Below are 17337 nucleotides of genomic sequence, written 5' to 3'. Positions count from 1 at the left end.
TGCCACCAGTACTGGCCTCACCCTGTAACTGATAGGTCCCGAAGTCGACCCACTGTTCCTCGGGAACCTGTTGAGTCTACAGTGCTTGCTCCATTGCCTGAAGCTAGTTACCCGCTTCAGTAGGGTTTGTAGTCCCCCTGAAGGTCAGAGGGTGTACCTTCAGAAAAGAGACAAGCATCATAGGACCCTCCTCACCATCATTCCCATTATTTCTATTGTTCATCTGATTTCCTAACGCCTTGGCTGTCACTTGCATAGCCGCAACCATATTTTCTAGGGCAGCCATAAAGTCTACATGATTGTTCCCTGCTAGTTCAGGACTTGCATTGCCTAATCTGCCTCTGCCTCACCTGTGACCGTGTCCACGAGGTGCCATCTAGTTCCTATACACGCCAAACAAGTGATATCAAGTTGATCAATCTCAATATCGCAAGTCTAGTGCTTCAAAGTCCTAAATGCATGCTCATGAACATTTATGCCACATATATAAGTTAGATATCCTAATAGCACATAGACACATACACAGAGAATGCACAGAAGTATAGTCAATCCGTCCCTCAGGCTCTATAGGAACGAGCTACTCTGATACCATAATATAACACCCTACCACACAGAGCTTTACGCTTAAGTCATAAAACAGAGGTGGTGTGGTATTACGACCTCTAAAATAAAATATATATACGTATAATAATTTAAAGAACATAAGGGTCTTTATGACACAATCAATAATTCACTTCATTTTCAATTAGGTCTTGCTCTAGCCTCTTTAGGAGCTATTACTTCCTTGGTAGCTCAATACATCGTAAAAATAAAAACACAACGCTCAGGAATAAGAATTACTTGCGTACAAAGAAAGCTAAGGTGTATAAACGTATATATACAGAAAGTGAGAATAGGAGGTTAAGAGTACAAAATAACACGCTCCTAACTCAGCCTGCGAAGCTAAGGCTAGCCAGAGAATATTTACATACATATATATAAAACCCATAACCCAAAATATACAAAGAAACCCTAGTCCTCCATACACCTCTAACTCTCTAAGGGGTACAAAAGTAAAACAAGTTATTAAGAATGTTCTATATATATGGTCATATATAAATAGTACACAAAATAATGTCCCAAAAGATCCACTTCGCTATTGAAACTCCAGACCCTTAGCGAGATGTCTCTCAACCTGCATCTAAAAAACACAAATATCTGTATGGAATGAGAACCAGGGGTTTTCAGCATGGTAAAGGTGCTGCATACATAAGATATAAGGTCCCGAGAAAGCCAGAGGCAATCCTAGAACTCCGACACTTAGATTATAAAACTTAAGGAACTAAAATAGAAACCATAAATAGATGGTCCTCTAAGGTTCTAAACTTAATCAAAACCTAACTAAAACCCTCAATTTCTCTACCAGTCCTCCGATCCTCTAACTCCGGTGAAATCACACAGACAAACAAGCAGACAATGGCAAACACAGGTAGAGTACAAGTAATACAGATAGCAAGTATAACAAATAGCATATTAAATTCACTTAAACATTCCCATTTAATGCACAAGCAAGCAATTCGAACAATATGCATATGATGTATGCCCATCCTATAACTGACGAGTCTCATCTGTCGATTATAAAGCCAACCCGACAAGTCCGGCTGCTAAACCCTGGACTATCCTCCGTCGCGCATCCCCAAGAGTCTATGCATAGATTTTTCTCATATATAAAATTTGCTCATTGAGGGGTATCCTTTTCGGAAATTTATACGTGCCCGGTCACCCTTACGACGTAGGGTCAACAGAGTTTTGAGTCTCAACCTGGAACGTGTGGTGGCAAGCCACTGTTCTTTACTCAGGGAAACTCGTATCTTAGATAAAATTGAGTGCATAAGCCGCATAAGCATTCATAATCATTAATAATCATTTCATAATCATTCATTATAGCCATGGCATCACATACACTTCACTTCCTTGCACTTTTCATACATAATTCATCATTTTTCAACCTTACTTCACCCATAAGTTACTACCTTTTCCTAGCTTCATCTCATTACTAGGCATACCACTAAGATCTAGGGGGCTAAAAGAGTAAAAATAGAGGTTTAGAGGTTCAAAATTAGGTTTTAAAATACAAAATTAACTTTGTTGAAAAAAGGGGTCCCGCGTACGCGTGGGTTTGCATTTTTCCTTGCTCACGTACGCGTGGGTGTACATTTTTCCTTGGTCACGTCACGTGCAGGTGGTCGCGTAGGCAATCCCTCAAAATTCACTACTCATGTACGCCAGCACCCTGCTCGCGTACGCGAGATGCCAAACCTGAAAGGGTTGCTTGCGTTGCGTACAACAGTCACATACGCAAGATATGCAGAGTGGCAAAAATGTTGAATGCTGCAGAATTTCAGTTTTGCACTCCAAACTTCCGATGCGCATAACTTTTTCATTTTAAAGCATTTTTCATCCATTCTTTGAACGGAATAAACTTCACAGACCCAATTTTTATATGAAAAAAACTTGAAAGAATTTGAGGGTTTCAAAGCTGAGTTATAGCTCGCCGAAGTTCAGCCAAAATCAGATTTTTACAAAATGCTCTAACCTCTATTTTTCATCAATTCACCATTCAATATCAACTTCCTATACTAAAAGATCAGCACCAACACATACAATATCACAGCAACACAACTCTACACACTTCCATCACCCATCATACCTCAATTTTAAAAAATTCTCATACATGAACTTCATAATTATACCAACAAGATCATTAACAATCCATCATCTATACATATTCATTATTATCAACTTGTCAATCATCATTAAATCATCATTTCTCATTCTATTTCCATTCCCAATATCAAACGACAAACCAGTACTCAACCTAGTTCAATAAATACCATCAAGACACTAAGCAATTAACAAACTCGTACATTCCAACCTATCCTATGGTCATCTAGCCTAAGTTTTCACAAGACATTATATATTAAATACGAGAAACCAAAATTATACCTTGGCCAATTTCCTCATATAACCCAAAGACACCATCATATGGCACAAAACTCAGCCTCAAGGATTCTCAATCTCCAAGATGATAGCACCCAAAGCTCCACCAAGCATCCAACATTCACAACTATGCTCCAAGTTACATATATACAAACCTAACACATATTATCACATATACATACCCAAAATTCAATACTCAACACACTTAATCAAGGAATTAACTAGGATTCAAGGATTCTCACGTTACCCAAGCACCAATGAAGCAAGATTAAGCATTTTCCTCAAGCTAATCGGATCCTATAACATAAAAGAACCAAAATCTCAACACCCACTTATACAATTTTCAAGATTTTGTGGAAGGAAGAACTGAGATTAAAACTGAGATTTACTTACCAAATTAGGTACTGGGCTTTGTAGAGCTCGACGCCGCAGATGCGTGGCCGCAAACAGTGTGGCAATCAAAACTCGGAGTGAGAAGATATGGTGATTTGAATCAAGACCAAGGGTTTGAGCTCTTCTCCTTTGCTCTCCCTCCCAGGAACGTGATTCCTTTGGTTTGGGAAGCAATGAGCTAGAGCTCATTGTGTTAATGGGGTGTGGGTTGGGCCTTGGTCCTAATACGGGCCCGGTTCGCCCGATTTGGCCCTTTTGGCCCAATCTTGTGCCAAATCCTTTAAAATTAGTATCAAAATTCTTATGTTAATTAGATCTACCTCATTAAACTATAAAATTCATATTTCTAATTTTAAAAAAAAATAATTTATTGATTAATTATTCACTAATTTTATGGGATTTACACTTGGGATATAGTGCCCGTCACACTTTTCGGATATAGTGCCCGCCACACTCATGGGATATAGTGCCCATCGCATTTCCTGGGATAAAGTGTTCCCACACTCTTGGGATATAGCGCCCAACACACTTCCCAGGGTAAGGTGCTCCCACACACATGGGATATAGTGCTCGTCACACTCTCGAGGCATAGGGCCCGACATACTCATGGGATATAGTGCCTGACACACCTTACAACAGAGAGAAAAATAAACATACTCATCATCAAAAACTCAATCAGGCCTCAATTATCATATTCATTCATAATCAGTCATATTCATTCATTCAATATCATTATGGCCAAAATTCATCAATTATATAACACTTTCGCACTTCTCATTCATAATTCACCATATCTGAAGCTTCCTTCACTTCCAAGTTATCTCCTCTTTCTAATTCAACCCCCTTCACTATCATTGCAACTAAATTTTAGGGTCTTAGAAATTAAAAATAGAGGTTTATAGGTTTAAAATCAAGTTTAAATTACAAAACTCAATTTGCTGAAAAGCAGGACTCTGCGTACGCGAATCATGTCTCGCGTATGCGGAAGTGCTATTTTTCCCAAGTCGCGTACGTTCCCCCTGTCTGCGTATGAGTACCCTGGATAGAGGTGAATTGCCGTGTAAGCAGCCTTAAGTCCGCGTACGTGCCCCCTTCATTATCCTTAAAAAGCTGTTAATAATGAAGATTTCACATTTTACACCTCCAATTTCCGATGCGCATAATTCTTCTGTTAAACATCGTTTTTCATCCGTTCTTCGAGCGACATAAACTTTACTGACCTAATTTTCATATGAAACACGTTTGAAAAGGTTTTGGGGTCTGGAAGCCGAGTTATGGCCCATTGAATTTTGGTCAAAAATTAAGTTTTTACAAAAATTCTCAAACCTCTATTTTCACCAAATCAAAATTCAATACCAACTTTCCATAGTTCTAAACGGCACCAAAATCTATCAAATCATTATCTCAGCGTTCTCATTTATTCCATTACACATTAATATACTTGTTTATCAATTCACCCCAATAATTCACTTTCAACACAACTTCATACTCAATCAACAAAGTACATCATTATTCATTAAAAATCATAATTCCATCAACTATCCACCACATTCATATCATTAACCAATACACCAATTATCCACTACCAAATCAACATATAGTGCATTAGCTAAAGCCACTAAACATGCACCAAAAATACAATTCAACTTATCTTAAGTCGTCTAGCCTAAGTTTTCATGATACATTATATATTACATACGAGAAACCAAAACCATACCTTGGCCGATTTCTCCCTATACCAAAGACTCCTCAAATACGCGAGACCACAAGCCTCCACCACCAAAATTCAGCAACCAATCACAATCCAAGCTTCCAATTTTCACAAATATGCTCCAATTCATATATATATACTACATAATTCACATTACCACATTTATATATAAAATTTCAATACTAAACCACAATAATTAAGGGATTCACTAGGATTTTCGAAATTAGGGGAGGAGATAATTTAAATTGAAAAGTGACTTTTTACCTAATTGAGTACTGGGCTTTGTAGAGCTCGACGTTGCGATTGCTTGACCACAAACGGTACAGCAATCGGAGCTCAGAGTAGCAAGATATATGGATTTAAATTGGAAATAAGGGTTTGGAACTTTTCTTCTCTTTCCTTATGTTTTACAACGTGAAACAGCAAGGAAGAAGGAAGAAATGAGATGAGCTCATATGGTTAAGTGGATTGGTTGGGCCCTTGGGCCCGTTTTAGATCCGGTTCGGCCTGTTTGGCCCAACCTTGGGCCAAATTCTTTGAAATTAGTGTCAAAATTTATATTTTAATTATTTCTACCTCATTAAACTATAAAATTTAACTTTCTAATTTCTTTAAATAATAATTAATTTATTGGCTAAATATTTAATAATTTTGTGGGTTTTACATCCTATCCTCCTAATAAAAAATTTTTGCCCTCGAAAATATCGTTCGCCCTAAGAGTTCGCGAGAGTGATTCCCTCCTTAGCTCCGCGTGTAGTTCCCCCGACACTCAACCAAATCTTTGTAACGGCTTGTCACCCGCAAGATCTTGTCCTCATCCGAATAACGCTAATGTCTTTATATTCACCGCGCTCTCGCTATCGCACTCTGATTCATTTGCCTTTAAGAAATTGACTATTCGTTCCACGCCAAGTAAAATTAGGTATGAATAATGTCCTATGCGGTACAATTAGGTTTAGTTTAGGTTCGACACTTCGTGCCCTAGTTTGTCCTTTCTGCCTTATGTATGAACAAATGAAATTTCTTTATGTCCTATAGTGTAATTTAAAAATTCAGTTGTCATTTTCACGGTTACCTCCTGATGATGGAGCATCTTATACCCTTTTCACAGTATTTTTAGTGTGTTTTTTGTTATATTTTATTAAGTTTTATTAAGTTTTAGTATGTCTTAGTGAAAAATTCACCTTTTGGATGCTACTTTGAGTTTTTGTATTATTCTTATGATTTTAGGTGATTTTTGGGTGAAAATTGCGAAATCTGGCAAAGGCTGATTCAGAGGCAAAGAAAGGATAGCAGATGCTGTCAAATCCTGACCTCCGTGCATTTCAACGAGCATATTTTGAGCTACATAGGTCCAATTGATGCGCTCTTAACAATGTTAGAAAGCTAACTTCCAAGGCTTTCTAGCAATATATAATAGTTTATACTTTTCTTTTGGAATCACTGCCCAAAGAGGGCGTTGAACGCCCACCTCTGGAGTTCAACGCCCAAGAAGGACCAGCCTCCAAGTTGAATGCCCAAGACTGGTATTCAACGCCCAAGGAGGAGCAAGCCCAGCGTTGAACGCACAAGACTAGAGTTCAATGCCATCCAGGGAGTAAGGAAACAGCACGCTCACCCCCTAATGGGTGTTCAACTCCCAGAAGCCCAAGTTGAACGCTAAGCATACGAAACACTCCAAGTGGGCTCCAAAGTGGATTTTAGCACTCCTTAACTTATTTTATCTTATCTTTGTAACTTTTAAATTTAAATTAACATCTTCTAGGTCTAGTAATTACTATAAATAAGGAACTTCCTTCCGCCTGAAGATCATGCCTCCCAGGAGGGGGGAAGCACAGACACATTACTTTACACCTTCTTAAAGCATGAGTAACTAAACCTCCTAAGTTAAGGATAGGAGCTCTGCTCATTCCCATGGATTTATATAATTACTTTTCTATTTTAATATATGTTTAATTCTATTCTATGATGCATTTTCGTTCTTTATCCTTATGAATCCGGGGTAGAACGGAAGTATGACCCCTTATTCTGCATGAGTTCTTGCAAGTCCCTGATAAGATAGTATTGATCTGCAGCTTGAGAATACATCACATGTTCCAATAGAGTACCTGAGCTAATTAGGATAAGTGACATAAAATCTCATTAGTCATGGGTAATTGAGGTTTCTGTGGTGCTAAGGCTAGAATCATGAGCTTCATTCTCCGATCCGGAAGATCTGACCTTGTCTGTGGCGTTTTGAGTAGGATCACTAGAGATTGAATTGCGTGAGCTTCACCCTCGTCCAAATCGAATGACCATTGACCCTGGCAATTGGAGTGGATCAGAGGAGATTAATGACCACTGACCCTGGCTTTAATCACTTATAGCCTTGCCATTAAATGAATCACTCATTGTTAAATAGTCAGTAAGAAGTATTAATTTAGAAAGATAAAGTATCTCTGAGGCCTTAACTGTTTCATCATTATTGTTTCTACGTTATTTCTTTGCTGTTTTCTTTATTTTCTTGTTTATGCGCACTCAACAACAACAACAACTATCTTTCTACTTGCCTGACTAAGATCTGCAAGATAACCATAGCTTGCTCAAGCCAACAATCCTCGTGGGATCGACCCTCACTCACCTGAGGTATTACTTAGACGACCCGGTGCACTTGCCAATGAAGTTATGTGAGTTCAATTTCGCGCACCACCTCCACCTAGTTATGACTAACCGGCATCTTGAGTTCTTCCATGAGGACAATATCGGGAGATATGCCCTAATTTCCCACAATAGTAACATGGACCTTGTGCGTTTTTTGCATTGCCTATCCGGACGGTAGTTCCCACTTCTCTTGAATTCTTGACCCTTTGGTGCCAAATTCTGATTGTGGCCTCTTCGGTGGAATTTTCAGTTATCATTCTCTATAGCAGCAGCCTTTCTCACACATTCTTCAGCAATTTGACTCTTATTACCAGATTCGAGAAAACCCTAATCTTCATTGGTCCAACTGAGCTCAAAACGTCACCCCGAAGTCTTCCCTCATACTTAATACATTTTCATTCTGCAAAATATTCTGAAGCACTTTGTTAAATTCAGGAAAACTAGCACAGTTCTTTAAATTTATTTATGTACTCCGCAACAGACATCTGACCCTGTTTTAACAGCAGCAGCTCAAGCTCCTTAGCATTTCTAACTGAACTAAGGAAGTACTTTCTGTAGAACTCCGTTCATAACAACTCCCAAGATATCACGGCATTTTTTGGTTGCAAAACACGTTGCATTTCCTGGCACCAGTACTGAGCTTCACCCTATAACTGGTAGGTCGTAAACTCCACCCATTGTTCCTTGGGAACATGCTAAGCTTGCAAAGCCTGCTCCATTTCTTGGAGCCAGTTATCAGCCTCGGTAGGGTTTATGGTCCCTCTAAAAGTCGGAGGATGCACCTTCAGAAAAGTAGCAAGAGTGATCGGCCTCTCTTCACCGTTATTCCCATTCCCATTGTTCGTTTGATTCCCTAACGCTTTGGCTATCGCCTGCATAGCTGCAGCCATGTTTTCCATGGCAGCCATAAAGTCCACAAGGTCATTTCTTACCGGTCCAGTGTTCGCATTATCTATTCTGTCTCTGCCTCACCCGCGACCACATCCACGAGTTGCCATCGGGTCCCTGTTCACACCAAACAAGTGATATCAAGTTGACTAGTCTCAATATCGCAAGTTTAGTACTTCAAAGTCCCAAATGCATGCTCATGAACATTCATGCCACATGTATCAGTTAGATAACCTAATTTAGCATGTAAAGACTCCCAGAGTATGCCCAAAAGCATAGTCAGTCTGTACTTCAGGCTCTACAGGAATGAACTGCTCTGATACCATAATGTAACACCCTACCACACAGAACTTTACGCTTAAGCCGTAAAACATAGGTGGTGTGGTATTACGACCTCTAAAATAAAATATACGTACATAATATAATAGAAGGAATATAATATTCGAGGAGTCTTGAAGATTGGTTAAAGCAAAAACGTGAAAATAAAAGTGCAACACTCAAGACATATATAATAAGAGTAGAGAGTCAAGGATACAAAATATTCAGTTTTGAGCTCAACCTGCGAAGCTAAGGCTGGCCGAAGAATATTTACATACATACATATAATCCCAAGATTTCCAAAATACTCAAAATAGACCATATGTCTCCATCAAAGCCTCTAGGAGGCACACAAGTAAAACATATATACAAGGAGAGTTCTATACATACATACATATATATATATATATATAAACATAACAAAATACAAGAGGAGTACTAACGGCCTTTGCTTTCTCCATTTGGAACCTGTGTAACATTGTCTCTATGTATTTCTCCTGTGACAACCAAAGTTTCTTCTCCTTTCTATCACGCTCGATTCTTATGCCAAGAATCTCCTTTGCTGGCCCAAGGTCCTTCATTGCAAATGACATTGCAAGTTACTTCTTCAACATATCAATCCTAGAAGCATTCTGACCAACAATAAGCATGTCATCAACATATATCAAAAGGATAATAAAATCATTACTAGCAAACTGTTTAACAAATACACAATGATCAGAAGTAGTCTTCTTGTAGCCTTGTTCTGCCATAATAGACTCGAACTTCTTGTACCATTGTCTTGGAGCTTGCTTCAAGCCATACAAGCTCTTCTTCAGTTTGCAAACATGATCCTCTTTGCCCTTTACCATGAAACCTTCAGGTTGTTCCATGTAAAGTTCGTCCTTAAGATCACCATGAAGGAAAGCAGTTTTCACATCCATCTGCTCTATCTCTAAATCAAGACTTGCAGCCAAACTCAAAACAGTCCTAATAGAATATCTTCTCACAACCGGTGAAAAAATTTCTTTATAGTCAACTCCCTTTTTCTGCCTGTAGCCCTTGACCACCAATCTAGCCTTGTACCTTGGACACTGAGAATTTTCTTCATGCTTCAACCTATAAACCCACCTGTTCTGCAAAGCTTTCTTCCCTTTTGGCAACTTCACAAGCTCAAATGTTTGATTATCATGAAAGGATTTCATTTCATCTTGCATTGCATCAAACCATTTCTTATTGTCGTCACCTTCCATAGCTTCCGCATAACATTCAGGTTCTCCCCCATCAGTCAAGGTCACATATCCATCAGTAAATGTTACATACTCACTAGAAGGATACCTTGTTGAAGGTCGTCGCTCTCTAGTAGACCTCCTAGGATGGAAACCTAGTGGATCTTCCGGTAACTCAGGTTGATTATCAGCATCATCATCAACTGGAGCATCAATTGGATCTCCCATCTCCTGGTCAACAGGAACCAAAGGCTCATTTTGCTGCATATGCTCCTGATCTTGATTCTCTGTTTGTTCTGATGAAGGAGGCGGCTGAATTGGATCTACATCAGTCAAGTCACTGCTCTCTTGTGATTGACTCTTCTCTGCCTTATCAATGTCTTCAATGGTCTGGTCTTCAACAAACTCTACATCACGGCTTCTTACAAGCTTCTTTTCAACTGGATCATAAAGCCTGTAACCAAACTCATCTTGACCATACCCAATAAAAATGCACTGCCTTGTCTTCACATCCAACTTGGACCTCTCATCCTTTGGAACATGAACAAATGCTTTGCATCCAAAGACTCTCAAGTGACCATACGAGACATCTTTGCCCGACTAAACATGATCCGGAACATCATTGTCCAAAGCAATTGTAGGACTCAGATTAATCACATGAGCTACTGTAAGTAGCACTTCACCCCAAAAGACTTTAGGTAGCTTAGCTTTAGTAAGCATACACCTAACTCTTTCAATCAGTGTTCTATTCATCCTTTCTGCCAAACTATTCAACTGAGGTGTTTTAGGAGGTGTCTTTTCATGCCTAATGCCTTGCTGCTTGCAATACACATCAAATGGTCCACAATACTCACCACCATTATCAGTGCGAATACATTTAAGCTTTTTACCTATTTGCCTCTCAACCAAAGCTTGGAATTGTTTGAACTTTTCCAAAGCTTGGTTCTTTGTTTTCAAAGCATAAGTCCAAAGCTTTCTTGAATGATCATCAATAAAAGTAATAAAGTAAATAGCTCCACTAAAAGACCATACCTTCAAAGGACCACAAATATCGGAGTGCACCAATTCCAAGAAGTCTGATTTTCTTGAAGGTTGATGCTTCTTGAAGGATAATCTTCTTTGTTTGCCAGCCATGCAATGAGAACATTTCTCCAACTCTGCATTCTTCAAACCTGAAAGAGCATCCTTTCGAGCCAAACAGCTAAGTCCTTTTTCACTAATATGACCAAGTTGTCTGTGCCACAAGCTACAAACTTCTTTACTTTCAATCGCATTCACACTACCTTTTGCAATCATGGCATGCATCACATACAAACTTGAAGTACCTTTTTCTCGAGCCACCACTAAGTTGCCTTTAGTAAGCTTCCATTGTCCAAAGCCGAAAGTTTTTACAAAGCCTTCATTATCAAGCCTTTTAACTGAAACCAAATTCAAGCGAACATCTGGAGCGTGTCTAACATCTTTGAGTAGCAGCTTCATTCCCATATTAGTCTCAAGACAAACATCTCCTACACCAATAACCTTAGCCAAGCCATCATTACCCATCTTAAGTACTCCAAAATTACCTGGAGTATAAGAAGTGAAGAACTCCTTCTTCGGTGTAACATGTATTGAGGCGCCACTATCAATTACCCAGCTGAACTCATCATCAGAAACAAGATTGACCTTGTACTCATAATCAGCAATATCAACAGTAAGAAGATCATCTGAAATAGAAGATACACGATCATTACCACTATCATCCTTCTTTTCTTGCTTACCTTTGTTTTCCTTTTTCCAAAGATAGCAATATTTTTGAACGTGACCCATTTTGTGACAATAGTGACACTCAACATTCTTGTATCTTCCCTTGGATTTGCTCATGCTTTTACCTCTACCCTTTTAAACTCTATTCTGATTTCTCTCCCTGGTTTCAGTGACTAACATTTCAGAGTATGACGAAGAATTCTGCATCTTTCTTCTCATCTCTTCATTTAAAATGCCACCTTTAACAAGTTGCATGCTCACTTTACCATTCAGAGCAGAATTAGTAAGAGAGATACGAAAAGTCTCCCAAGAATCTGGTAGAGTATTCAGCAACCACAATCCTTGAACCTCATCTTCAAACTTGATTCCCATGCTTGACAACTGATCCAGAATCCCTTGAAATTCATTCAAGTGATCTAATATTTGTGACCCCTCCTTGTATCTCAAATTCATCAACATATTCAACAAGTACAATTTATTACTGCCAGACTTGGAAGCATACAAGGATTCAATTTGATTCCACAAAGTCCTAGCATGAGTCTCATTAACAATGTGATTATAAACATTATCATCCACCCATTGCCTAATAAAACCACAAACTTGTTGGTGTTCAAACTCCCATTCTTCATCTGTTTTAGATTCTGGTTTTTGTGTAGAAAATACGGGTAAATGTAGATTTCTGACAAACAACAAATCTTTCATTTTGCCCTTCCATAGATGGTAATTAGTGCCATTCAAACTTATCATCCTAGTAGAATTATTTGCCTCCATCTTTCAAGCAAGTTATAACCAAATACCCAAAACTGAGCTCTGATGCCAATTGATAGGAATAAAACACACAATTCCCTACTTGCAAGAATCAGAGGAGCAACAATATATCCACTCACAACAAGTATTAACACCAGCACAATAATACCCAATAGCAGCAGAAAAATCACATAAACCAGAAATTAGAAATAAGCTAACACACCAAGATTTTTAACGTGGAAAACCTCCTCAATGAGAGAAGTAAAAACCACGAGTCACCAAGACCAGGATATAGCTTCACTATAATGAAAAATAGGGTACAAGAGAGTCACATATTACTGCACAAAACGTGCATACAACAAGCTAAACAACCCAAGCTTCAAAGCTTACAAAACAAGAACAAGAAGATGAAAATACCACAAAAAACAGAGCTACTGTGCGTGACCAATATCTCCAGCTACAGATGTCGAATTAAAGATCCAAACGGTGAAATCAAAGAACCAGATGTGTAGAACACACTGTCCAAATTTGAGCTCGATCCAACGGTTAACGAATCTGCATTGACCAATTTATAGAGACAGCTTTGTGTATGTGCGAAAATAACTTTCTCTCTTCTCTTCTCTCTAGTGTTTGGTGTTCTCCTTGCAAATGAGACCTCTCTCACTCAACCCTAACTCACCTCAGCCACTTCAACTATTCATGGGCTTGGATACTAATATTTGGGCTTTTTCTCCACATAGGAAGGGAGCCTAAAAACCCAACATAATGAATGCTAAATAAGGCAAATTATGGCTGTTTTTAGCTAATTTTCTTTGGTTACCAAACATTTCCGTTAATAAAATAATAATACTATCTAAACGAGTGGTTACTTTTTTTTTTAATAATGATCACCATCAACCAAACAATCATATACAATATATAAAAGATAAGTTTAATTAATCTGTTGCTCCTATAGTTTCGTGAAATTTTTAATTAGGTCCTTATATTTTTTTAATTGGGTCCCTACACTAATTTTTTTTAATTACGTCCTTCTTAGTAGTAATTGGCTTAATTTTATAGGGATTTAACTAAAAAAAAGAATTAGTATAGGGACCTAAATAAAAGAAAAAAAAGTGTAGAGACCCGATTAAAAAAAAATTTGATGCAATAACTCAATTAAAAGAAAAAAATATAGAGACCTAATTAAAAATTTCGCAAAACTATAGGAGCAACAGAGTAATTAAACCTAAAAGATATGATCAGTCGTCATACTCTCATCAATGACATTCAAAACGTAAGTTGATATAAATTTTCTTCTTCTAACAAGCAACGAGTTAATCAATTAATAGAAAAATATATGATTATATTATTAAAAAAATAATATTATAATTTATTACTAATTATATTTAATGTAATTTATATAAATTATATAAATTAAAACCAATAAAGATGTTAGTAAAATATTGGTGTTGTTGGTATGATAATAAAAGAGAAGAAGAAGGGTGTACACGCTCTTTTAATAAGAGTGATTTTTATTGATGTTAAACCTGTTTGGTTGGATTTTAGATGACAATAAAATTTGAATGTATAGCTGATTCCATTAAATAAATGAAAATGTGATCAAATGTTAGTTTCTATGAATAAATAATAAGAAAGTTCAGCACATTAAATAACATAAACAAAATTGATTTTATAGATGAGTTGGAAAGGTGGGTGAGAGTGGAGGATTCTTTGCTAAAATAAATTAAATGATTAGATCAAATGAATAATGTCAAAAATGGAAAGTTTCAGGACTTTTTTGACCGCTGAAATCTATTGGTTTTCTTCTGTTTTTAATATTTTGTTGTTTTGGTGGTTGTATCTTAATTGTCTGTCTAATATTTTTGTTAAAAATTTTTTTGATATATTATTTTCTATTTGTTGATAGATCAAAAATTTTTCAAAAGGAGTCATACACAGCAAGTCACTTGTCAAACCAAATTAGTAAGAATATATTCTTTTTATGGTATGTGTAAGAAAATATTTTACCGAATACAAATGGAGAAAAAAAATTAAATCACGCATTCATACATGATGCATGGACCTTACCTTGATTGGGATGTATGTGCATAGACCTCTCTTCCTCTTATATATATATATATATATATTCATACTCGCTAATAGAATTCATCACAAGCATTATTATATTTAAATCATAGAAAGAGTTGTCACTTCTTCTGATTATCAACTATGGTTGTCCTGAAGGCTGCTTCTCCTCCTGTTCCTTCTGTCAACAAAATTAATAATGGCTATTAATATTTTTTAATATATAAATTATTTCATAAATAAGTTGTTAATTTTAAACAGTAAATTTAATATATTTGGTTAATACTTTTTATGCCACAATATTTGCTTATATGTGGCATCTAAAATCTGTTTGGTTTAGTATTTGTTCGTCTAGATTTTTCTAAAAGATTCATCCTCTAAATGCAAATGTAATTTTATAGTCTAATTCATGTTTATTCTAAGGGAACATGCAACAAACACATGATTCACTTAGAACCACATGGATCCTTAGATTCTCTATCTCACTGTATGCAAACATTGTAACATGGCCGTGTCTCTCTCCTGTCTTCTTAATTATTTGATTAACTAACACTCTTGGATGAACCACTCATGACTCTAATATTTAATATTTCCAATCAATTCATTTTAGAAGTGATTGACTTAATAAACGATGATCCAAATTCCGTGCCATTTAATTTGCACATGAAACGGCGCCAAATGATATGATTCTTTCGTTATTAATCATTTATCATTACTATGAATGTCTGATTTTAACAGGTTAAAATTATAAATGTTAAGTCAAATAAAATCATTTTAAATTATTGACCGTTTGTTATTATTATTGCAGGAATATCAAGAGGAGGTTGAAATTTTGCGTTCGGGGTTGTATCGGTGGGGCGGAGATGCTAGGGAGTATGATAAGAATGAGGCATATATAGAGGTGGTAACCGCCCCTAACAACCCTTGTGGAAGCATAAGGAGAGCAGTGGCAAACTGTGAAGGTGAAGGGAAAGTGATTCATGACTTTGCGTATTATTGGCCACAATACACTCCCATTACTCAACAGTATGACCATGATCTTATGTTGTTCACATTCTCCAAATGCACTGGCCATGCCGGTTCCCGCATTGGGTTAGTTTTCATCAATCATCCTATCCCTCTTATCATTTAATTTAAACGGGTAATAGAAAAAAAATAAATAAATTCTTGACCTTTTGGTCAATAAACATTTGTCTCTCTTATCATTTAATTTAATTTACTTTATGTGTTCACAAATCATCAATAATTTTATTTTTTTTAATTTTAAAATAAAAAAATCATGTGATAATCATTTTTCTTGTATTTCTAAAAATATTAGTTTCTTGTAATTTCTTTTAAAATATTTGTCATTTTAAAATACTAGAAGGTAAAATTAATAAGAACAAATATAAAAAGTTTAATTTTTGTGTTGCAATGTGCATTGCAATGATTGTCATATCAACAATTGCAACCGCATCCATAGAGTCAAATTATATGAGTATTTTAAGTACAAGTTTAATTAAGAAGTCAATTTGGTTTGGTTAATATTAACTCTAAATCTTTAAAAAGTAATTTTTTTAAAAAGAGATTATTTTATAATAAAAAATTAACTAATGTTAACTAATTAAAAATTAATTACCTTACTTATTTTTTATGTATAACTAAATTTTAATTTTTGATGTGAAGATGGGCAATTGTGAAGGACATTGAAGTTGCAAGGAAGATGACGAGGTTCATTCAGATGAGCTCAATTGGTGTATCAAAAGAATCTCAAATCCGAGTTGCCAAGATCATAGGAGTGATCTGTGACAGTTATCAGAAAATAGGATCGTCCCTAGATTCTGATGAGCTCTTCTTTGAATATTCGAATCGCAAAATGAGAGAAAGGTGGGAGAAACTAAGGGCAATTGTTGAGAAAAGTAATCTCTTCTCGTTGGCCAAGTACCCTAAGGCCTACTGCACCTTCACTAACAACACATCTGAATCTTACCCTGGTAACTAAATTCATTTCATTTTTATTTCTTAGAGGCCCAGGCGATGTATGACTCAGCATGCATTTTTTATATTGCAGCATTTGCTTGGATGAAGTGCAAGGGTGGCATAGAAGATTGTGAGAGTTTTCTGAGGAATTTGAAGGTGTTTGTAAGAGGAGGGAAGCGATTTGGTGTTGATCAAAAGTATGCAAGGGTTAGCTTACTCAGCAGGGATGAGATGTTTAATGAGTTCTTAACTAGGATCTCAAATATTACCAGTGATAGAAAATACAAGTTAAATTGACACATATTTGTCGAATGAAAATTAATCTTTTATATTAGATATCTGATCAGATAATTAACTGGCAGATATATAGATGCGAAGCTAAATTAAGAGCTTGGTTAGGTGTTATTTAATTATTAAAAGATATATTTTAATAAAAAAATTTTTTTATTTCTTAGTGTATTTTTGCAAAATTTTATTTTTTGTTTTTTCTTTTATTTAAATGTTTCAAATTTTGAGTTCATTATTAAATACATATTACCTATTTTTTCACAACTTCCGATAGAACTATTACTAACTTTAGGTATTCTATTTTACTTTGGCATTTTTTTAATAAGATTTTATTTGGATAATATTATCCAAGAGACATAAAATTGGATAAAATATTATTTTAATTTTTAACGTTTT

The 17337-nt window shown here is 36.3% G+C and overlaps 1 protein-coding gene across 1 annotated transcript; it reads left to right on the top strand.

Moving 5' to 3' along the window:
- Positions 15497-16954, top strand: LOC107640363 (L-tryptophan--pyruvate aminotransferase 1-like; the record flags this gene model as incomplete). Its single annotated transcript, XM_021103478.1, has 3 exons — positions 15497-15786; positions 16360-16667; positions 16745-16954. Coding segments are annotated over 3 exons (804 nt in total), but the record flags the coding sequence as incomplete, so codon positions are not given.

The sequence above is a fragment of the Arachis ipaensis genome, chromosome B05 (assembly GCF_000816755.2).
Source record: "Arachis ipaensis cultivar K30076 chromosome B05, Araip1.1, whole genome shotgun sequence".
Taxonomy (NCBI): Eukaryota; Viridiplantae; Streptophyta; class Magnoliopsida; order Fabales; family Fabaceae; genus Arachis; species Arachis ipaensis.
The sequence above is the reverse complement of the archived record's forward strand: the minus strand, read 5'-3'. Positions and strand labels throughout refer to the sequence as shown.